Raw genomic sequence first — 24,400 nt, 5'->3', positions numbered from 1 at the left:
TCTTGAGACTATCAGGCTTTCCCCAGGCTGCCCATGCCTCTAAGCAATGGCTAATGGCATTACGAGCCTTTTCGCCAGTCATCAGAGTAGCATGTATAATACCAGAACATGTATCAACAGAAACATGAGCATATTTTAAATTTCCAAATTGCGATATGTGTGTGACATCCATCTGCCAAAGTTTTAGCGGGATCAGACCACGAGGGTTAATCCCTACATGAGGAGGGTGGTGAAATTGAATACAATTCTGGCAACTTAACACCACATCACGAGCTGCAGCTCTAGAGATTTTAAATTTTTGTTGAAGAGTAAAGGCAGGTACATGAAACTTTTGATGAAATTCTCTAGCGAGGTCAACCGGAGCAGCATGAAAAATAAACTCTCTACGAGTACTAGCATCCACCAGGGCATTATTACTGGTCATGGGACCAGACAAATTAGTATGGGCTCGAATATGTTGTATGAAAAATTTATTTTTTCTGGCCCAAATCAAATTTTGTAATTCTAAAAGAATTTGACATACAGTACTAGTCGACAGAATTGGCCCTGCAATTTCAAGTGAGTGCACCGCATTAACCACATAAGCAGAGTCAGAAATTAAATTAAAAGAATCATGAAATCTTTTAAAAACTTCCAATACAATTTTACATTCTGTAATTTGGGGGGTACCTGGACTATATTGAATTAATACTGGTTCTTGAGAATCAACCATATAGGCACCTACACCTGTTTTGGAGCCATCGGTATAAATATCTAACGCTCCAGACAAAGGCTCTGAGGCAGTGATCTTAGGAAAGATCACTGGATGTTCAATAAAAAATTGTAGCAGCGGATCCTTAGGATAATGATTGTCAAACTCTCCATCAAAACTACAGCGCAATATGGCCCAATCATCTATCAATGCACACAATGTTTCTACCTGAGCAGTTGTATATGGTATAATAATTTTCTTTGGTGAAATACCAAAATGCTGAATGCAAGATTTAACGCCTAATACAGCAAGCTGTGCAACAGCAGAAGGGTAATATTCAAGGGTTTTATTAGGAGAAATATGGGGATAAATCCAAAGAAGTGGACCTTGTTGCCATAATACTCCTGTAGGTTGACAAAAGGTTCTCAGTATACACAAAAGCAGATCTTCCTCTTCCTTGTACCTTTTTAGTATTGCCTTTTCTAGTCTTTCTTCTACTTTCCTCAAGGATAATCGTGCTTCCTTGGTTAAAACACGGGGTGAAGTAAGCTGAGAATCCCCTTTCAGGATCTCATAAAGTGGTTGTAAATCTACATTGGGCATTTTTATATAGGGTCGAATCCAATTTATGCTTCCTAGTAATTTTTGAAAGTCATTTAATGTTTTTAAATGGTCTTTTCGTAATTCAATTTTTTGAGGAGAAATACTATGAGGAGTGATTTTTGTTCCTAAGTATTCTCCCATTTGGCCCATTTGGACCTTTTCAGGTGCTATGCACAATTGGTTGCTTTCAAGCGCCTTAACCACTTTCGCATAAGCTACTTCCAGGGTGCCATGATCTTTAGCAGAAAGCAAGATATCATCCATGAAATGAATCATTCTTAATTTTGGGAATTGGTCACGTACAGGCCGTAGGGCCTGTCCTACATAAAGTTGACACATAGTAGGACTATTTGCCATACCTTGAGGTAAGACCACCCACTGATAGCACTTATCAGGTTCCTCATTATTCATAGATGGCAAAGAAAATGCAAATCGCACGCTATCTTGCGGAGCAAGAGGGATAGAAAAAAAGCAATCTTTAATATCAATAATAATAATAGGCCATTCAGCAGGAATGCTGGAGAGTAATGGTATACCTTTCTGTATGGGACCCATTATTTGCATTTGAGAATTAATAGCTCTTAGATCATGTAATAACCGCCATTTTCCTGACTTTTTCTTAATAACAAATATGGGCGTATTCCAAGGTGATCTGGATGGTTGAATATGTCCTAATTGTAATTGTTCGAATACTAATTCGGCAGCAGCAATTAATTTTTCAGAGGATAGAGGCCATTGAGGAACCCATAAAGGCTCCTCCGTTTTCCATGTAATGGGTATTCCCCCCTCAACGGCCCCTAGGAAAAACCCAGACCCGTCCTGTCATGTTTTTGTTTTGACAGTACTGGGTCAACTCGTCCTTGTAAGTTCTTTACCAGACCCTTTCTAGGCACGTAACCCATTTTTGCCATCATATCCTGGACTTGTGGGGAGTAATCATTTGTCAGTCTCATGTCCAGCTCTACCAAAACATCTCTGTCCCACAGCGTTACTGGAATGTCTATAACATAAGGAGTGATCTTTCCTGATCTCCCTTCTGTATCTCTCCACGTCAATTCTTTTGAGCTCATTAAAGGAGCCATTTTGTACCCTAAACCACGTAGGGCCTGAGACGATGTTTGTGTAGGCCATCTGGGTGGCCAGTCATGAGCAGAGATAATACTACGATCTGCTCCAGTATCCAATAGACCAAGGAATGAACGTCCCTCCACAGTCAATGTTAACATTGGACGATCACTCAGTTCCAATGAGATAAAGACAAATCGGGAACCTGTAGATCCCAAGCCCCTATCCCTTCTAATCCTATTTTCAGCAGGAAAGCGCTTATGTAGGCTGGGCAGAAGCAGCATTTGAGCGATTCTGTCTCCAGGGGAAATGGCAGTGACACCCTGGGGGGAGGCTACCAGCACTTTTACTGTACCTAAATAATCAGGATCAATTACTCCGGGCACAATCTGCAAACCGTCCAGGGCAGAGGAGGAGCATCCCAACAAAAGCCCAACTGTATCTTTAGGGAGGGGTCCTCTAAAATCTGTATCTACAGGCTGCACTCCCATTTGGGGGGTCAGTACGAGTCTGGTGGTGGAGTGGAGGTCCAGTCCTGCGGAGCCTTTAACGGCTCTCCTCGGTCCTTCGGGTGGCGAAGGAAAGGCCAAGGCCTCTGATTGTCCTGTCCTTGTCTGTCACCCTGCAGAGCCCCATATATTTGAGGGCCCTGGGGACGTGGGCCCCGTTGTCCGTTTTTTGGCTGTGCACCACCATATCCTGTCACTAGGGGTCGGCCATCCAAGTCTTTCACAGATCGACACTCATTTGCCCAGTGGTTTCCCTTCTTACATCGTGGACATAGTCCAGGCTGCTTGGGTCTATTGCTAATTTTCCCCCTACTCCTTTCAGGGCACTGTTTTCGATAATGCCCTTTACGGCCACATTGGAAACAGGTATCCGTGGTAGCGGTTTTCCCTAATTGTACCACAGCTGCCGCTAGACCAGCATTAGTCAATGGTCCTCCCAGTTCTCTGCAGACTTTCATCCAAATCTCTAAACCTTTATGTTTGTATGGTGTTATGGCATTCCTACATTCTTTTGTACATTGCTCATATACCAGCTGTTTAATGAGCGGCATGGCTGCATCAGGGTCTCCGAAGATCTTGGTAGAGGCCTCTACCATGCAGGCCACAAAGTCTGAAAACGGCTCTGTAGGTCCTTGCAGAACCTTGGTAAGGTTCCCGGAGACTGCGCCCCTATTAGGCAGTGCTTTCCATGCCTTGATGGCTACTCCATTAATTTGGCTATAAACTTGCTCTGGATAACCGGTCTGGTCCAGAGCGAATCTCCCTAGACCCAATAGCATGTCAGCATCCCAATGTCTCTGAGGGTCTGCTCCTGAGGCCAGAGTAATGGCGGCCTGAGCATTAGCATGTTCAAAAAGATAAGATTTCCAATCCAAGTATTGACCTGAGGAGAGGCAGGCCTTAGCCAGACTCCCCCAATCCCCAGGGGTGAGGCAATACCTAGCAAGAGCCTCAACTTGAGCCACAACAAAAGCTGCACTGACCCCATAAGTTCTAACCGATTCTGCCAATTGCTTTATAGTCTTAAAGTCAACGGGTTCATGATATCGTTGCCCATTGGCGTCCAAAATTACTGGGAAACTTAATCCCATTTCTCTCCATACCTCTGGGCAAAAGTAAGTACCTTTTGCAGGCCTCGCCATGCTTTTATTTTGAGGGTTGTACGGAGGTGCGGTTGGTATAACTACCTTTTTGCCTAATTGTCTGCCTCCTTGCCACGTGGTGTTAGCTTGTGGCCAGTCCGGATCACATCTCTCCCCCTCATACTGAGCAGCCTCTTCCTCAAGATCAGCCTCACCATCCTCACTAAGCTCTGACTCATCTGACATTTCTAAAGTCAAGGCTTTTAAGGAGGGATATATCTTATCTATTTCCTGGTCCTGATTATCTCCTTTTTTTTTATCTCTGCCTTCTCTCTGTTCCTTTTGTCTCCTTTTCTTTTCCTTTCTTTCTTTGGGACCTTTTCTTCCTCTGACATACTTTCTTGATGCTCTGCAAGGATTCTCTGACCTGTTCTAACGACTTCCTCACATCGCTTATCCTCTAAACAAGCACGGACCATTCGCCAAAGAGGCTTTGATCCGGGTCTAAGCTTGCCCTCTGTGGCTTCTTTATCTAGATCCCTTCCCAATTTGTTCCATGCTCGCAAGGTAAGAGAACCCGATACTATAAACCACGGAGCACAACGATCGCATTCATCAAGAAAACTTGACAGGATTTTCCTTTCAACTTTGAGCTTACGCCGATTAAGGAGCTCCTGGAGAGCTGTCAGGAGTGGGCTGGAATGTGAGCTTCCCATACTCAATGAACTTATTTACAAGCGGTTTTTTAGCAAGCTGGCCTGTTTGTTTATACCCAACTCCGTAGCCTGGCACCTGTTGGCTACTCCGAGCAAGTGCACTCCCGTCCAGGACCGTGGCAATTCAAAAGAAAGCAAACACACAACACAAAGACGAAAAGAAACAAAATTATAAAACCTGCCCACAAAGGATCAACTTAAAACAACATTGCTGCAGACCGCAGACCTTTTAGCCTCTAACCCAAGGCTCCCATCGTCTCTGCTCACCTCCAGAGAACTTTATCGTCCCTTACCGGGAACTTTTCCGACGTCGCTCGTCCTGAAGCTGAAGAGTTCTGAGATCCACGAGGATGTCCTCGTCCCCGTACGGGCCACCACTTTGTCACGCCCACCTCGTCCGGCAAGGAAGACGCAACACGGTTGGATTCTTCTCAACAGCCTTTACTGCAGGACACCTTCTTTGTTGATACAGGGAGGCGGCGGCAGCCAGCCCTAAGTGTTACAGCTCCAAGTGTTACAGCTCCAAGTGTTACAGCTTTAAGTGTTACCTCGCCGAGCGGCTTTGCCACTCGGCTTATATACACAACAGTATGCTAATCTTCTTTCAGGGATTGTGGGGCACGAGTCACCCCACTGCCATCCCAGCTACTTGTCCTCCAGAGATTGGCGCAGCATGAACTCCCATTTAGCATAGTACCGCCCCAGGCAGGCTGACGGCAGGTGCAAAACTCCACGCATGCTCAGTACTGTTCTCAGTACTGTTGTTAGGAGGGCGCCAGATTCACCTCATTATCATACAGCTGCCGCACCGCTCCCTACAAGATAGTGCTGGAGAGCTCACCCTAGTGGTGTGGAGACAGGAGAGCTGGCACTCTGGCCAGCTTCAGCTACCACAAGACCCAGACCCAGGGCTTTGAGTTGGCTCACCCCAACATCTACCCCATCTGCTGGGGTGCATGAAGGGGATGGTCCTGCTGAATCCAAAGCTGCTGAATCTCCATGACACAGGGGAACACAAAGATATCCATCCGTGAGGAGCTCCAGTGAGTATCCGCTATTTATAGTGTAGGAGAAGCCAGAAGCCTCAAACCGCATCAGTGTCTCATTGCAATGAACATTTGCAAGTAAAAATGTGGAGACAAATGGGTATCCCATGGGACATAATGTGACACACTACAGCTTCCACAATGAGTTTTTTTTCTTTTGGTGGATAGATTGCAAGGGTAGAGGGTGAGTACAAAGGGACAGGGAGATGAGTGGGACTGGGGTACATAGTGTAAAATTCTCAAAGAATCAATAAAAAAGAAAGTGCATTGTTGTGTACTTATGCAGAGAAGGTTAGTTTCTTTCATTATTCCTAAATTCCACTCCTTCATGTGTGCCAGAAACAAGAAAGACTGCTGATCCAACTCCCTCCCTATGGCTTCTCACAGGACGGACTCCAAATTCAACAAGCTGGAATTCAGGTGTTTAAAAGAAAAGCCAGCGAAAAAGAGATGAAGCCAATTCCCGTGCCATTAGCAGAGAAAAAGCTCACCTTTCAGTGGGGGAAGCAGATGCATAAATAAAAGACTACAGTGCGATTGATGAATACCCCAAGTGAGCCCGGATTACATGTGTGGAACCACAGAATAAAGACCTTATTCTGGATGTGGACAGAGAAGGGTTGGGGGCAATATCATACTGACACTGGACAGCGAAGGATTAGAAGAGGATCGTATGCCAAAGAACAGGAGAACTGAAGTAATATGTTGTGGTTTTCTTTATACAAGTGTGTGCTTGTGTGTGATGTATATGCAGTTTAAGGGAAAGGAGTACTAAGGGGTGACATTAACACAGTACAGCAAGATGCCAATGGTATTTGGATAAAGAGCTTGGACTTTACTTTGTAGATATGTTAATGCAGACGAGGTCATATTCTCCGAAAGAGGATGGCTTAGCTGTCCAAGATGACCTTGTTGGCATTGACTGTGACTGGTTGGGAAAGAGACAGCGATGGGACTATTGGCTAGTCTACATCTCAGTGATAAGGATCCGAATTAGGGTAATCGATTCAGTAGGTAAATATAGAGGGCACGATGGAGCCATCCTTCATGGGAAACAATGAATGCAAGAACCAAAGGATGCTTTAAGTTCCTTGATGTGCTTCTTCCGGGTAGACGGGGATGCTCTCAACATGTCAACAGAAACTAGGATGAGGAAAGGACAGAGAATCAAGCTGAGTTGGAGAATATCAGCATGAAGCCTTCAAGTCATCAGTTATAAGACAGGTCTACACAGTTGAGATCATTAGAAGATATGGGTTGTATTTGTAGTGTTGCTGTAGAAACCTACTATAAACTCTAAATCTGTCATTTGGAAGCTTGAACTGAGTGAGAAAGTGTACTTCATGTCTACAAGTGTTTTGGTGGAGTCTCTAGGATCTCTCATGTATAGACTATCATCGGCAAATAGAGATGTTCTGCCTTCTTTTCCTGTTTGTAGCTCTTTTAATTTCTCTCCTTTGTCTTATTATTCTAGCTAAGACTCCAAGCACTATATTGATTGGGGAGAGTGGCTACTCCTGCCTTGGTTTTTGAGATGGAGTCTTTCATTGTGCTTTGGATCTTGTAGGATTAGGAATTAGGCTAGGCTAGCTGGCCAGGGAGCCCCAGAGAGCCACCTGGATCAGTTTTTCTAGTGCTGAGATTGTGAACATCATGCTTTTCAGGTGAGTGGTAGGGATCCAATCAGGGTTCTCACACTAGCACAGCAAGTGCATTGATGACCAAGCCAACAATTCAGGCCCAGATGAAGAAATCTGTAAGAGAAGAAACTGTACCTGCCAAGGGTCTACACTTCCAACTACTATTAGCTACCATTCACCTTCACTAGACCTTACCTTATCCCTGTCCTACAAAGTTAGCAAAGACAGCAACCCAGCATATGAAGCAATTGTCCAGGTGTCATTTGCAAGCTGGTGACTTATTTGCTCTCCAGTATTGAACTCTTCCTTAATAAACTCTGAACTCCTGGTTTGACTCCCACGTCTAAATCTAGACGCTACTGAGGAACATAACCCTTGACCTCCCTTATCAGAGCCCCAGTTGCCTGCACTATAGTTCCAGCTTCTCAGTTCACTGCGAGATCGGTGACAGCAGCCTTCATGATCCCTGGGGACCTGCAACTCCTAGCATGTGTTTAAACTTTTCCTTGGGCCCCTTGCCTGCAAAACTACAAAACACTGTACCTTTGAATCTGGCCTCATCACACGGTATCTTTTACTTTATTGAGGTGAAGACAGACAGAGGAAAAACTCCCAGTCATACTGGGTCCATGGGCTCTGTGGCAAACACTTGTGAAAATGTTGCCTGCCTACCATCTAAGCACAGAGTGAGATACTCTATTGCAGTCATTCCAGAACCATGCAGAATAGAAGAGCTCAGTACCCAAAAGAATAAGGTCGTGTTGTAGCCACAAGATAGAAATGGAGGGTGCTGGATGGGCACCAAAACAGCACCACACAGTGGGGAACTAAACCATTTCACTGACCTACCTTTCCTTTTTTTTTTTAATGTATTTATTTTATGTGAGCACACTGTAGCTGTCTTCAGACACACCAGAAGAAGGCATTGGATCCCATTACAGATGGTTGTGAGCCACCATGTGGTTTCTGGGAATTGAACTCAGGACCTCTGGAAGAGCAGTCAGTGCTCTTAACTCTTGAGCCATCTCTCCAGCCCCATGGCCTACCTTTTCTACAAGAGCAGTTATAGGACTCCTGCAGTGTAGTTAATAACTTCAAAAAATAATCATTTGTTGTGAGAAAGGCTAACTAATAATTACTCCTTTATGTATGCACATCACAAAGAATGAATCTGATTCTTTCATACCTGATACGAACGTAAACAAAAGAGCTGCAAGGAGAAAATGCCCCTACAACTCATAGCCCGATGCTTGGCACACAGAAGAGTTTCAATAAAAGACTGTTAAATTAGTGTATTGTGGGAATGAGTACACGCCTAATTTACAGGTAGGTTTGTGGGTGTCAGGAAAGGTTGTTTTGTTTGTTGTGAGACAAAGTCTCACTCTAAAGTCCTATCTGATTTGCACTGAACTCAGAGAGTGGCCTGCCTCTGTCCCTTGAGTGCTGGGATTAACCTGCCTTTTGTTTTCAATGAACTTTTTTTTTTTGGCAGACATACCTGATAGTAAAAGTTGAAAGTTTAGATTCCAAGACGGCATATTGGAAAGCCCACTTTAAGCTCACACACTGGCTCTAGGAAACTTTCCATGGTCTGACCAAGGACTGAGTAGAAAGCAGACAGTTAGTGGTTCATGACACATACCAACTGAAGCCAAAGGGATTTTTTGGCTTGGACAGGGTTTCTCTATGTAGTCCTGGCTGCCTCAGAGCTCACTTTGTAGATCGTGCTGGCCTCAAACTAAAAAAGATCTTCCTGCCTCTGCTTCCAGAGTGCTGAGATTAAAGGCAAGAGGGTATTTGTAAAGATCTTTTGAAGACTTTGTGAAATGTGTAACTTGAAGGCCAAGCTTGAAGCCCAAAGGTCATTGTCCCCTCTGCCCACTCATTTCACTCATTGTGGTCTGATATTTTGATTTCCTTTCCTTTAAACATTTTAAATTGGTTCTTTGTGAATTTCCCATCATGCATCCCAATCCCACTCATCTCCCCCTTCCTCCCTATCTGCTTTCTGCCCTCTAACCTCTACCCCAAACAAAGTGAAACCCTTTTATCCAAACAGCTCCCCTTGCGAATATGATCATTTCGATCATTGCGGTGAGTCCTTGGTCTGTTTCAAGGTCTTGGGCATCTGCCACACTTTCAATTCTGGATCCTCACCAGGGTTCCTCTTGGATATCCCGTTGCTGCTCTGTTTCTTGCAAACACAGTAGCTTTAGTTTTGCAGGACTGGCCCCTTCACATGCTCCAGTTTATAGCTGGGGTAGATGTTGGGGATGGGCTAAGTCAAAGCTCTAGAACTGGGCCTGGGTGCTGGCTGAGGCGCTCTGCCTGCCAGCTTTCCTGCACCCATGCCACCAGGACCAGCTCTGCAGCATCTCTCCTGCACCCATGCAACTGCATGACTGAGGGGATTTTCCTAGTGCTGCAGTCACTGAGCGGTGGGTCCATCTCTGCTCAGCCTTAAGACATCTACATGGCTGTAGGCAGCAGCCCAGACAAGGGCCATCTGCCTGGCTTTTGGTGGTAACTTGCGCCCCAGACATGGACACGACCCGGACATGACCCTTGGTGGCAGCATGGTTGGAGGACTTCCCCATAGCCTCAGGTGGCAGTGCAGGCTGCTCAAATCAGGCTGTTCATGGTGCAGGAACTGTTCTACTTTTCTTTCTCTCCTATCTCTCCATCTGGTACCCGCTCACTGGAGTGGCTCCCACATCAACAATGATATCTTCTTGTGAAAGTAGGATAGCTAAACGTTTGTCCAACCCAACGAGTCCAAAAGAAATAAACCCCTGGCACAGACACAACACAGAAAACTGTAATTTAACGTAGAGTTGTCCAGTCTTGTGGTTGAACCACAACCACCTAGAGAGATTAGCAGACAGGCCATTGATGAGAAGTCAACACAGTGGGACATGTCCAGTCAGCTGTGGGTCTCCACTCAGCGGGTCCCGCACTTCCTCCTGGGCTAGGATGCAGCTCTGGGAGTCACAATGACTTGATGTTCCTTTTCTCAAAGGAAGAAGGCATAGGCCCACCAGTACTTGTGTTCGTTCATTATTGGCTCTATTGGTAGACAGTGGAATTCACCATTTCCATGGAGCAAAGACAGCAACTGACTTTACATCTCCAGGTCTCCTCTCCTCATAACATACCAACTACTCTGCTTCCCTTCCTCCTCCGTCTCTCCACCATCTTTCTTGCTTCTTTCTCTCCCATCATTCTACCTCCTACTTGTTTGCTTCCTCTACGCATCCAGGCCCAGCCCCTCGGCCCAGTTCTCATACATGTAAGCTCTCAGCGAATTCTCCTCTCTTCTCATCTGAGATACAGTGGATTCCCTGCTCTGTAGCACCATCAGAAATAGGTAGATTTCAGACGGTTCTGGCTATAATGTGCATGTTTATCAGAGGTAATACTTGGCGCAAAACTTGGCTCTCGAGATGAGAAGAAATCTTAGATCGTCGTGATTGGTAACCCCTCAGAGGGCCACACTACATAGAGAGTGTCTCTGATAATTTCATGGGGGACAGTGTGGAGGGAAACAACGGCAAAGGGTCCCTTAGGAAGAGAAGTGACAGCAATTTTCAAGGTTAAGAAACACAAGAGAACTTTCACAGCCCATTAGAACAGTTGGGGGTCTATGCCTTTAATTTCAGCATTTGGGTGATGAAGGCTGAAACACCGCAAGTTCTAAGCTAGCCTAGGCTACAATAGTCAGATCCTGTCCAACAACAAAACAGGCAAAAGTCCTCACTCCCTGAGAGTTTATGCTTGAGGCATAAACAAAGGCCCGTATGGAGCGCATTTTTGTGAGGATGAGAAATGGGATTACAGCTGTCACAACTCATAAGAACAAATCACAAACACGTGTACGATGCCAAAGGTTATAGAAATTTCAAAAGACCGGGAGAAACATGGAACCTGGAAAGTGTGAGTCTAGGATGATCTTGGGGGCGTGGGGTGGATCGGGTCTTAAAATGACTTTAGGGGGAGAGCTATCAATGCAGAGAACAGAGCAAGGTCCTGAGGCTAAAGGAAGCTTGCTGTGCCCCGGGGACAATAGTGACCGCTGTGAGAGGGGGTGAGCCAGTATCTATGGCACCTTATCATCCTGGACAAGATAGCAAAGGGAGCTGCTTTAAGCCCGCTCTGCATGCCCCATAGTGAGGCTAAACCATTTCATTCCTGTCACCAAGTGATAATTGTGAGAGGGACACTGCAGCTGAATGGTTCTCACCTTCAACCATGCTTCATCTAGCTCTGTGTCATTCAGTATCTGGGGAGATGCCTGGGATTTTCAGGACGGATATCGGTAGATAAAGAGCATATTAGATATATTTGCCCCTTTAAGGGAGGGCTTATTTCGCCTTGATACTTCAGAAGGTTAAGTTTCTGTTTTCTTGGCCTCTCCTACTTGGGCAGGACATCGAAGTAGCAGGAGCATGTGACAGTCAGGGAAGCCAAGAGAGGACTGGGGGCCAGCTACAGCCTTCAGAGTGGCCACTTCTAAGCGGTCTACTTCCTCCAGAAATATTCCACATCCTCAAGGCTGCAGAACTTCCCCAAACAGTGCCACTGCCTAGGGAACAGGTATCAGACACAAGTCTGGAGGGACAGTGTATAGTCAAACCAAAACGGATGCCTTAGAAGAAGACGAGCTTTGTCCCTAGGGTCTAGGTGAGAGAGTGGGTAACTCTCTGTGTTTCAGATGCCTGGGAAACCAAGACCTTTTATTTATTTTTGTGAGGCACAGAGTTTTTTTTTTTTCTTTCCTCTGTTTTTCCTTTCTCCCTCTTACAGCCTGCTTCTCTTAGGGGTCAGGGGCATTTGGTCCAGAATCCCCCATCTGTTTGTAAATCACTAGGTGAGTTGTACCAGACCATTCCGGGATCTGGGATCTGGACTTCCAGACCCCTCATCTGGGACCATCATCAAGATTCCTCCTGGAACACAGACTCTGTGATTCTATTACCTTCCTCCCGCCAGAGCAGAGGAAGGGTCAACCTCCTGCACACAAGCCCTTCCAACTGTCCTAGAGCAATAAAGCAATTTTCTTGGAAATGGTTTAAGAAGAAAAGTCAGGAGGCTCTTGCAGAAGATGATGAAACCCAGTACTGGCTGAATATTAAGTTAGAGAGGGGTCTGTGACTCGGTGGGGGCGGAGGTTGGGGGGGGGGGAGCCGAAGCATTAGGAGAGAGAAATTTTAATTGCGATTGTTTGGCCCGTTGATCTTAGGCAAAAGACAAGACGCCCCCAAAGCAGCCTCAAACACAGATATTTGAAAAGCAGACGGCTGGGGGATGGTTTGGTTTCTCCCTCCCTTCTGAGGCTGTTTGAGGAGCGGTCTACAGCACTGACAAGCACGGGTTTTGGAGGCCATTGAAAAGTTTTGGGTCTAAATAGGGTAGGCAGCTTGGCTCAAGCGTTGCCAAGGAACACCTGGCAACGGACAACAATAGGCCTTTTAGAGAATCCGGGGCAAACAGTGACCGTGGTAATGGGGTGGGCTTAAGGGTCTCCTTGCAGGCTGGGCCCCTCCTCTCCTCACACTGGGGCCTGGGCACTGGGCTATGTTCCGGAAATTCCCTGCACAAAGCCCCATTCAGTGGGAGGAGGGCCAATGCGTGTGCTGTGCGGGGAGTGGGGGTGGAGACAGAGGGAGGGAGGGAGCGGGGGAGGGGGGTGCCAGAGAAGGCGCTTTACTGCCAAAAAAAAAAAAAAAAAAAAAAAAAAAAAACCACCCAACCCTCTCAAGTCTCTTTCTTCTCCTAAAGACTAAAAGAGGCACAGAAAGTGCTAAGTTTGTAAAAGAGGCTGAAAAGATTCAGAAAAAGTAGCATAAAAGGGGCTGGGAACGCCCAGTGAATTTTGAACAGAGAGCAGAAAAGGGACCCTAAAAAGCAATTAGTGATGCTGCTTGTAAATGAAGAGGCAGCTAGTTTGGGGTGGGGAACTGACAGCTGGAGGTAGGTGTGTGCGCCTGCGGAGGCTGGTAAGCGAGGGGGGGTTGTTGGGGAGATCGGAGCAGGTGAGGAAAGAGGCATGAGGGCAGGAGGAATGGGAAAAGAGAAGCGGGGGAAGGAATTGGAGGGGTGGACAGCGTGGAGAGCCGTGGACACATCCTCCACTCTAACCAGGTCTTTGCCGTGTGAGACTTGAGCTATGCAGCCACCCCACCCACTTTGATTCTTGCAATTGGGGTAAGGCAGTCCCAGAAAAGCAGGGGAGGTTTGAGCAAGGGAGGCGAAAGGGTGGGATCTTCATCTGCAACCCTCCTCGAGTCTCTGATAACCACAATGGAAGCCCCAGTATTCTGAGTGCTTGGAAATGACCCTCTCTCCCCCATCGGGAGTGAATAAGTAGATGCTCCAGGGAGTTGGGTGTCTGCCTGGGTTCCTGGGGGGGGGGGGGGTTGGGGGGAGGGGGTTCAGATGACAGCCAGTGGAGGAAGGCAAGGGAGCCGACAAATTAGCACTCTACAAATTCCACGTGCCCGAGCTGTATAACATTAGTGCTCAAACACCCTACTCAACAGCTCTAAAGGTAATAATTTTACATTTCCAGCAGAATGTGCACAGTGACAATTATCTGTATTCCTACTGTGTCGCGGCATCAACCAATAATCAAGAGAATTATGTTCCAGTTGAAAGCAGATTTAAATAAACAGACGCTAAATGGGAGCCAATAATAGATGTACCAAAATAGTTCAGGCAAGGAAGCAGCCATTCAGATACTAAGCTGTTTAATGAAGAAGGCAGGAGGTACCCAGACCCCAGGGTTTACTATGCCCTGTCTGCAGCTCAGCCAGGATGACACAATCTAGCTGTCTCTGCAGACTCAACCAATGTGCTGTCTTCTACCTCTCGGCTCCCTTCCTTCAGTGGATACTGACCAGTCGTCATCAGCTAGCGACATCTGGGCATTGTCAAAATTATTAAACTCTGCCCTTGTGTTCCTCTGCCCAGGGTTACAATACGGCCACGACGGCCTTGTGTGGGGCAGGGGAGGAGGGTCAGCTTCTTAAAAACAAAACCATGCCATTTTTGCTGGAAGGGGAATGAGATACTGGAAAAGTAGAAGAATGGAGGTTCACAGTATAGTCATTAAATCAGTGGTTCTCAACCTGTGGGTTGCGACCCCTTTGGGGGTAACATATGAAATACCCTGCATATCAGATGTTTTTATTACGATTCCTAATACTTGCAAAATTACTTTATGGTTGGGTGTCACCACAAAATGACAAACTATATTTAAGGGCTGCAGCATTCGAAAGGTTGAGAAGCACTGCATTAAATCATTGCACGTGACCAGAGGTTACTCCATGGGTCACACATGATCTTGGTTCCAGGAATTCAGAGATTAAAGGAACAGTCACTGTCTTGAAAAGGCCCCCAACCGTGTAGGGAGGAGATGAGCAGGGGATTCGTGGCAGTTAATGGGTGCCTATAAATGTACAGTGGGAAAACAGGAATGGACTCCAATGAGTTAGGTAAAGAAGATACCAGGGAGAGACAGCTATGCCCCGAGGGCTAAGTAACAGATCCTGGAAGGGAACCTTGGCCACAGATCTGTTCAGAAAGCCTGGTGGGTTCGAGTCACCATACTTCTTTGCCAAGAATGGCTTCACAATGAGATGTTAGAAGATAGTTGAAACAGGTGTTGGGGAACTAATGGTCACCAAAGGAACGTCCTTATAGTGCTCTTGAGACTAGGGTAATGGCAGGGTAATGAACAGAGGCTTCGTCTTTGTTCCCTGTTCCCTACGGAGGGCTCTTATTAGCAGTGCTCATTTGCACTCCTGTTTACTTTTATTAGTATTATTATTTCATGTTATCTGCCTGATCATTCATCCCTGTCCAGTGGTGGGGAGCTGGGCTCCATTCTTCTGACCTGCTCTTGACTAGTCTGTATCAGGAGTCTTTCCTTCTAGCTCTAAGTGCCCAGCAGTGTTGCTGTTTCCCCAAATATAGCCCCTGTTATTTGACTGCCCAGAGCACTGTGGAAGCTAAGGTAGCTGAAGGTATACTAGAAATAATTGTTGGAGGAGAGAAGTAGGACATTTTTTAGATGAGGAGATGTGTGTGGATGCAAACCAACGTTTAAGCCAAGAACAAAAAATATATTAAATCCTTCCTGAGAGCTAAGAAAACATTTGTCATCTTCAGAGTTTAGTAGAGTGCCTGGGATGTAATATACACATTTGTTATTACCTTATTATCTAGGTTAATATATAACGTTCTTTCAGCAATGTCCGATGAATCACTCTTTGTGTTTTTGGTAATAATTCAAGGTACGCACAAGGTTTACACCCATCTATTACATATGAATAACAGTATAAAAGCTGACATTTATGGGTGTGTGAAATATGTCATACAACATATAAAAAATACACAGTAAAAGTATCAATATTTTTAGTCGCTGTCTTTTTCAGGACCACAGACAGCTCAGCATATTATCCTGCTCCGTGTATTTAATTTCGTGGTCAAGAGTAGAATTGCATGTGTATTTTAATTTTCCAATCTTTGCAGTCAGTTTTGTATATTTTCTCTAAAAGAATAAAAAAGCCACATTTGAGGACAGCAGGTCATTAGTTCATTTTGTCAATTTTCTTTTTGTACTCCAGTTTTAATTACCCAGCACCGAGACCGATAAGATCAACCAAGATAGAGGTTTCCCTAACAGACTCCCTTCAAGGTGTCCTTGGCACACTGTAGCTGAGGTTGAACTTGCTTGTAAAGGGAAGATGTGGAAATGGGAGTCTGCAAGAGACCCGGTTAGGATTACCTTCCCTTTCAAGTTTGTTGTAAACTGAGGAGATGAGATGTGTAAATCCTGCTTAATCCTCATCCCCACGCTGGAGTTTCTCCACAGGTGCAGCAGGGGAGGACCTACCAGATGGAGAATTGAGGACGGAGCAAAGAAGGAAAGGAAAAAAGAAAACATGACCTGAGATAGGGGATTGTTACGTTTTGGCAAAGCGAGCTACTTGTTCTGTTAAAACTCCGCTGCTTTTGAGAGAAATGCAAACAGATTCAAACAATAGAAAAGAATGTGTTTAGCATATATGCAAATGGGCAGAGGATACAGCTTCAGGAAATTATGTTCTGTTGGAACCCCCATTCTTGTCATTTTCATGCCATTGATTTCTCTCCAGGACTTTCTCAACTTAAGCAGCCATGTGAGGTCCCCCTCTCCATCATCAACTGAACGAAGAGAATAACCAGAGAATAGTAAGTGAGGATCACTGTTCTTAAGTTCACCCCCTTTCAGTAGAGCGGCTCCTAAGGAAGACTCCAGTGGGGGTCCTCTGGCTCCTGAGAAAGGCTTTAGTGAAGGGCCTCTAGCTCCCTTTCCATGAAGCAGTCGCCATACTTAGAGATTTGGACATAGTGTTCGCTTAGTTTTTAGTCATTCATGAGCTAGAGAAGAACCATTTGACCGTAGGGAGCGGTTCATTAACGGAAGCCCAGGATGAGTGATAGACACGCCAGGACAACAGATGGCCAGTGCCAGGACAAACGCAGCATATTGTAGTAAAAATCTGGAGGCTGGGAGGCTAGAATAAAAGGGAGACGAAAGGAGACGTTCTGTGACATGGCATACATATCCATCCATTCCAGATAGGGAGCCCACCACCAGCCAAAGAAGGATTCCACCGAAGTCCAATTTGGTGAACCTTTTTACTGGGGTTACTTACAGGAATAGGGAGCTACTAAAAGCAGATGAATTAGCAATCCCACCCAAACGCAGGCCCCAATGCACAAACATTCTGTCCCTGGACCTCTTTGCATGACTTGCAGGCAGCTCTATAGGCCCAAGAAACTCCTCTTCGTGACTTGAGTGGTTACAGTCTCCTCCCCTAACAGTTGGTCACTGCTTCGGGGGAGGGAGTCTTTGTGAATCTTCTAAATTTCATACTTCCTGGACACTGGCAGTCGGTTTACTTTCTGAGTTTCTGAGCTTCCTCCCTCTGCTGGGAACTGTTTCCAGTTAGAAGGCAACCTCCAACAGAGAGGAGAACGACTTGAGAATTGCCATCAGCTCTCTCTGTCTCCACATTGTCACCTCCTGTGGCACTGCCTCTGGGTCACCATTACCTTGTTTGTAAAGACCCAGTTAGGCCGACTGAAATGAAGGCCCGACTCCAAATGTCACAATGCTATATTGACTGAAGAAAGATAAGGGCAAAGCGTTTAAGGATGATGGGCCCATGAGACAAAGGTAACTTGAAAACCTGCTTCCCTGACTCTGCCAGGCGGAGGAAGAGGAGTGCTCTCTACAAACCAGGGGTGTTGTGACAAAACGCCCTGCCCAAAAGCAAATCAGGGGAGAAAGGGCTATGATCTGCTTGTACTTCCAGATCATAGTCCTTGACTGTGAGAAGTCAGAGGTAGGATTCAAGCAAGAACTTGGTGCCCTAATGATTAGAGTTAGGGAGTCAGGTCACAGAGAACTGGGGTTACTTTTTGGTCCTCTAAGTGTGGATAGCATCAGAATTCTCTTTGCCATGGTTAGACTAGATGATGTTCTGTGAAAGCAGAATATCATGGCTCCCTTAGTATTACAACTGGAACTAGACCTTAGGTTTTCAAATGAAAGCACTAAGGGTTCTTTCCCTCGGTACACAACGGCTGAAATATTGGTCACTTAAACTTAGTAGAGAGCCAGGGATAAAGTGTGGTAACAGTTGATGAGCAGTGCCAGCGATTCTCGTCTGGAGATGTGGGATTTCATGACCCTAAGAAGTTGCTGAGTACCAAACACAGGTTTAATCAAGGTCTGCCAACAGCCAAGAAACATGAAGGTTGGGGAACGGGGCTATAGAAGAATCCTCACCTGAGATCAATCTAATAGAAAGAGTCCAACTCCTGCTCCTTCCCTTTCTGGTCTCCATAGTTTTGTCTTCCAATTCAAGTATTGCTAATGGCGTAGTACTAAGAGGAGGGACCTTTAAAGGTGAGTAAACCAGGAGTGCTTCTTTAGGATGAGTGGGAGTAAGGCCCTTATCGAAAAGGACCCTCACAGCATTGGACTCCCTTGCCTTTCTGCCTCTCACCACAGAAGGACACAGAGCTCCTCATTTCTGGAGGACACAGTGACAGGTGTCATCTTAGAGACATTGGACCTGCAGGAGACCTAACATTAGACTCCCAGTCTTCAGGACTGAGGAAAAGGAATGTCTGTTTTGTTTTTGTTTTTTTATTTTTACAAATCACCTTGTTTCAGGCACTCTTGTTACAACATCACACAATGGACTAACATATAAACTGACACCGGAAGCTTCCAGCAACTTCTCCATGGCACACAGCAAGGACTCGGTTTATATTTACTTCATTATCTTTTTATTCTGCTGGCTAAAGCAATACCTGGGATTCCAAGAAGCATGGCAGAGAGAACAGAACAATTAAAACATAAGGTTAACAAGACAGATTCTGAGTATGAGTATGGGTCCTTTAAAAAGCAGATGCCACTGAAGACACCTACAGTGTACTTACATGTAATAAATAAATAAATAAATCTTTAAAAAAACAAGCAGATCTCAAAAGGAACTTGGCGTATCGGAGGATGAAAGGAGAAGTAACGAGGGAACAGAGGTAAATGCAGAGACCCGCAGACCATTGTGACCTCTGAAATGAGGGGAGAGGCATGGCAGGAAAAAAAGAATGTGTGAGGACAGTGGAAAAGCTGTTTAAAGAGCTCTGCGTGGGCAAACCAGCCCTTTGCCTCCCTTGTTTGCTACCTGGGAGCAATCTGGGTAGTGCACAGCTTCAAGGTGAGACTGTTGCATTGTCCCAAGTATGTGACAAAGGAGCTCTCACACAACTATGCTCCGAGCAGCAGGTTCTCATTGCAGAGAGATGCAACACACTCATGGCTGCATTCTACCCCTGCGGCCTTCACTGGAGAGGGACTTTCCTTGCTCAGAATCTCCAAGAACACTGGCAACCTGGCAGGACAGATGCACAGGGAAGAACAGAGCTGACTGAGCTCTTGTCTTTCAGTGTCCCTGTTGTTCTGGGCTAAACCAGTATCGTTTTTGTATTTGTATCTTAAGTGGCTGTCCTGGACACCTTTCCATTCATGCCAGATCTGCCCTGAGGTGAGTCAGAGGGGAGAATCCTTTACTAAATAGGACATCTTCTATATTGCATTCAGAAAAAGCCTTCTGTTGGTCACAGCACTTGGTTTTACTCTATTTAACCTTCTCTTTCATCCCTCTGCCCATCCAGAGTCTTTTTTTTTTTTATTTTTAGATTTTGGAACATTGCCTTTTTTTCTTCTTTTGGCATCTTTTTCTTTTATTGGATTTTTTTATTTACATTTCAAATGTTATCCCCTTTCCCGGTTTATCATGCTTCTATGAGGATGCTCCCTCACCCACCCACCCACTCCCCCCCACCTCCCTGCCTTGACATTCGCCTACACTGGGGCATCCAGCCTTGATAGGACCAAAGGCCTCTCCTCACATCGATGGCCACCAAGGCTATCCTCTGCTACATATGTGGCTGGAGCCATGGGTCCATCCCTGGGTACTCTTGGGCACCATCCAGAGTCTTGTGAAGCACTCAGCTCAGGGATGTTTGCTGCTTCCTCTGTGAAACATGCGCTCTGTAGCTGTAGCTCTTGGCTTATTTGATCTATGCGTTCATCCATCTTGCATTAAAATGTAAGCACCCAGGCAGAGGAAATTGGTTTCACTTTATCAACTGCAATTTTTTTTTTTACGAATGGGTAAATTCTAGAGTCGGCCACAGGAGATGAGAATCCACAGGAATGGGGACGGGGTCTAAGCCTTGGCAGTTGTTAGTGAGGAGCCTGTTATTGTTATCTGCTGTAAGTCCTGCTTTGGGCATCCATGTGGTGTGAAGGACATGTGGACCACCGGCAACGGTTTTGTCAACTCTGAAAACTAAGGAACATAAGGAGTCAAAAGCACAGGGACATGTACTTTGCCCTGATATAAAACTGTAGCTTGTGATGCTCACATTCAAGCCATTTCTAATTCCTCCAGTGACGTTTTACAGCCTTACTTATTATCAATCAAAAGCTTAATCCCAACTCCTTACTCCTCCTCTCTAACCCCAAGCAAGCATCTGCACCTCATCTCTCCAGGTGTGGAGCAGAGTTGATGATACCCACCATGCTCGGCTTTGAGGGATGAAGACCAAACGTGACACACTTCTTGAAACCTGGCAATTTAGTTGGTCTTTCCTAACTAAACTCCTCAACTGAGACCCTTCATCTCTTATCAGTTGTCTCAGAAGCACAGACTTTATGTGCCCTGAAGTATTGTTCAATCCTCTTCTGTTTTTCTTTCTTTTTTGTTTTTGTTTGTTCGTTTCTTTGTTTGTTTTTCAATACAGGGTTTCTCTGTGTAGCCCCAGCTGTCCTGGAACTAGCTGTGTAGATCAGGCTGGCCTTGAACTTAGAGATCTGCCTGCCTCTGCCTCATAAACACTATGATTAAAGGTGTGCGCCACCAACCACCCCATCTCAATAATTTTTTTCTTAATGTGTCGTGTCTTGTCTGGATCTTGTGGCTAAGGTAGTTTATAGAAGCACTATCTTCTGAACTGGGTTGTTTTAAGCAGAAGCATTGTAAGGTTTAGGAATAGGGGCAGTCTTACTTGAAACAACACCATGTTGACTTCGTGAGTATAATCTGATGCACATGACAGTAATAAATAATGTGCTTTTCCACTCCCTCATTTCAATGTATTCGGGTTTAGGCCTCTGATAAGTGTCTACATGCTTTGAGGAAAGGCTGTACCCTTACCACTGTAGCTTGTTGTCCCCAAAGGACATCAAAACAGGGCACTGTCATGGATACAGGGGAAAAGACGTCCTACATATGTGATGGTACAGTAGGGTATTAAAAGTCTAATTTCAGCCATTTCTCCCAATTAAGGCTAACTTGCCTGTGATTCCAGTTTCCCATTTGAAATGAACATCTAGAGGTAATTGGACCACAGAGCTATTAACCAGCGTACTTCAATCTGCAAAGAATTGTCTTTGTTCAATTAGGAATCTACATTTTCATGCCAGTCTTCACAGATTATTTTGAATGGAGAATGGACCCTGATTAAGAGCTATCCTTCTTAAAAAGAAAAAAAAAAAAAAAAGGAAAAACCTACCTCCAAACAAAAAGTCTCCCAGCAGCCTTCGGTCTTTGTCCTGTTGTTTGGTTTAATGTGCTGTTCGTCTCTAAAGATAGCGAAGCCCTTCATATACAAGTCATGTATATGTATATGTAGCCTTCTAGTGGTAGAAATATATATATTCATATAAAGGCAACTCCCCAGATCTGCTCTCTAGCAATTCCAAAGTGTTCTGTAGTTATATTTTTAGTTAAAGGAAGAGATTTGTGAATTTTTAAAACATGTTACAACAATGACAACCTCATGTGTGCATGTGGTGCATGTGTGTGTGTGTGTGTGTGTGTGTGTGTGTGTGTGAAAGAGAGAGAGAGAGAGAGGAAGACAGACAGACAGACAGACAGCAGACAGACACAAAGACAGATGCAAAGACAAATAGATACAGAGACAGCGGGAGATAAACACAGAGCAACAGACAGAGACACAAAGTCAGAGGCAGACAGAGAGAGTGGGTGTTGGCGTGCTCTGAGGCACGTGTGAAGGTCAGAGGACTATCTCACGTACCAGTCCTCACCCGCCACCTTTTTGAGCCAGGTCTCTTGTTGACTACTTCGCATGCTGGACTAGCTGTCACGTGAGCTTGCAGGGATTCGTGTCTCTTTGTCTCAACTGCTGGGAGGAGTCCTGGGGTTTCAGGTGTGTGTAATCATGATAGTTTTTCATGGGTTCTGGAGCTCTGAACTCAGGTCCTCAACCTTGAAAGGCAAGCTCTTTCCTACCCCGGATTTGCCCAACCCGAAAGCATCCTAAATTCTATGGGCTATTATCCAGATCAAAATTAGAACTTAGTCCCCTTTCCAATATTGGTTCCTTTAGAAAGGAGATCATGACTTTTCCATTGTCACAACACTTCAAACAAACACAGATAGTAAGGCAAGACAATGAGTGGATCATTTCTGTCTATAACCCAGAGGTAGTTAAGGTATATATAATTCATGTACTCCACTTAACTTTTTGTGTGCTTTAATATACATGAATGCAACTTAAAAAAAACCCTTCAGGACTTTGGCTAAACCTTTCCTTACCCAACTATAAACATTAGACAGCCGATATAACTCTCCTCCTTTGATTAACACTCTAGTAAACCTACACAGGAACACGCTTCAATTCTTCTCTGTCTTGGACCATGCCATTTCACAGTGATAAGAAGAAAGACTTACTTAGGCAGCTGGGGATGGGAAATGAGAGCTAACTTGAGTTTTCCTTTTATGTAGATGGAGTTGGTGTTTGAGAGACTTATAAGCAAGAGTGATGGTAGCTTTGACACCTTTTGTGGATTCTGATTCGGGCTGGCTCTGAGGTGTTTGCTCGGGGCTGGGTTGGTGAGAGGAATGTCTCCATTCTTTTCTTATCCTCCTATTTTTCTGGTTGTGGCAGGTGTTGAGATAACTTTCCAGTAATGACGGGAAGCAATAGCCCTCACTTTCACAAGAACTTGCCATCTGGTCCTGAGGGCCAGAGATAATTCAGTCTCCTAGTTAGCTCAGTACCCCAGCAACGTCTGATAAATGAATCTGATTATATTGATGACTGGCAGTGTCAATACCACAGCAGCATTTGGCCTCTGGGAGCAAGCTCTTCAGAATTTTTTTAAAGCAAAAACAGCCTAGTTCTAATTAAATTAACATATCTCAAAACTGAGCACATTGCTTAAGGGGGAAAGGGTCACATTTTATGAAGGCAATGTTGAAATGCAGAAAATACATTTGCATAGCCTACACATCTTTTATCTAACCTTTGATCTCATACAGTAAGAAAGCAGATTCAATTTGAGCCTTGTTCACTCTAGATGGAGTAAGTGGGCCCAGGAAATTTTTTCTTCCTAATAAAAATGGTTAGTACTGAAGCATTCTGAAACTGCCCAGACCTAATAAGCTCTGGGGTTTAAAAGGAAAATAAAAGTGTGTCCGTCAAGCAAACGAAGGGGAGCTATGACATTCATGATATAGGCACAATGAAGTGGATGCTCGAGTTGATAGATTTCACCATAGTTCCTTAAATCTCAGTTGGACTTCATCTGTGTGGCTCTGCCATTTTGAAATAGTTGTTCTGTCCAACTAGAGCCAGGGTGAAGATGGGAAGAGACTGAGACATTTGGAATACAAAACCCTGGGATGGTCGGATATCACAGGGTCCCTGGAGAGTATGTGTAGCAATGATAAGATGACGTAATTAAATTACGTGGTATAGCAGTGCTTGAGAAAATCAGTCTGCAAGGGTCCATCTCTTGGGAGAATGTAAGCTTTAAAAGATTTCCTATTTAAAAGAAAGCAGGGTACCAAAATTATCTCAGCTTGGGAAATAAAGCATCATTCTTCTGGGAGAATAGGACTTTCTTGCTGGGAAGCACTGAGAATGAAGGAGGGGAAGCAGCCTTCTTTCAGAGAGTAAAGCACACATGGCATATTCCCCATCATAAAGGAGATGCCTGTGTCTACATGGGGAAAGGTGTGGGGGACGAGGAGCTAAGGACTGATTAATGCTGTGCAAAGATCTGAGAGGAATGGAAGGCATCACAGCTTTATGAAGAAGGGTCAGGATACGGCTCTCGTTCAACAGATAACATCCAAGCAAATCTTGAAGGACATGAGAACACTTTCTTACAGATTTAGGCAAGCATCATGTGCTGCATAATTGATATGAAAAAAAATCCAAGAAAGAAGTTTTCATCTCTATTTTAACAGAAGTGCAAACCAAGGGTGAGGGAGATTAACGAATTTGTCTCTAGACACAAAGTTGGTAACGGACAAAGCCAAACTGCAGTGTAGGCATTCTGTCTCTAGGCCTTACACACGGACGCTCTCTGCAGAATTATCTGTTTCCTGGATTGGCGGACATCTCTTTAAACTATACGTACTCTGTGTGTTTTCAGTTGTTGGAAACACAGT

General features: G+C 45.0%; 1 protein-coding gene across 1 annotated transcript; it reads right to left on the bottom strand.

The window, feature by feature from the left end:
* Window positions 1–2,858: 2,858 nt before the first annotated feature.
* LOC148004603 (igE-binding protein-like) lies at window positions 2,859–4,196 on the bottom strand. The gene has a single exon (XM_087559349.1). The coding sequence runs from the start codon at window positions 4,194–4,196 to the stop codon at window positions 2,859–2,861; it is 1,338 nt and encodes a 445-aa protein (XP_087415475.1).
* Window positions 4,197–24,400: the final 20,204 nt, after the last annotated feature.

Source organism: Rattus norvegicus, chromosome 7, assembly GCF_021556685.1.
Source record: "Rattus norvegicus strain SHRSP/BbbUtx chromosome 7, alternate assembly SHRSP_T2T, whole genome shotgun sequence".
NCBI lineage: Eukaryota > Metazoa > Chordata > Mammalia > Rodentia > Muridae > Rattus > Rattus norvegicus.
Note: the sequence above shows the minus strand (reverse complement) of the source record. Positions and strands in the feature narration are given on the sequence as shown.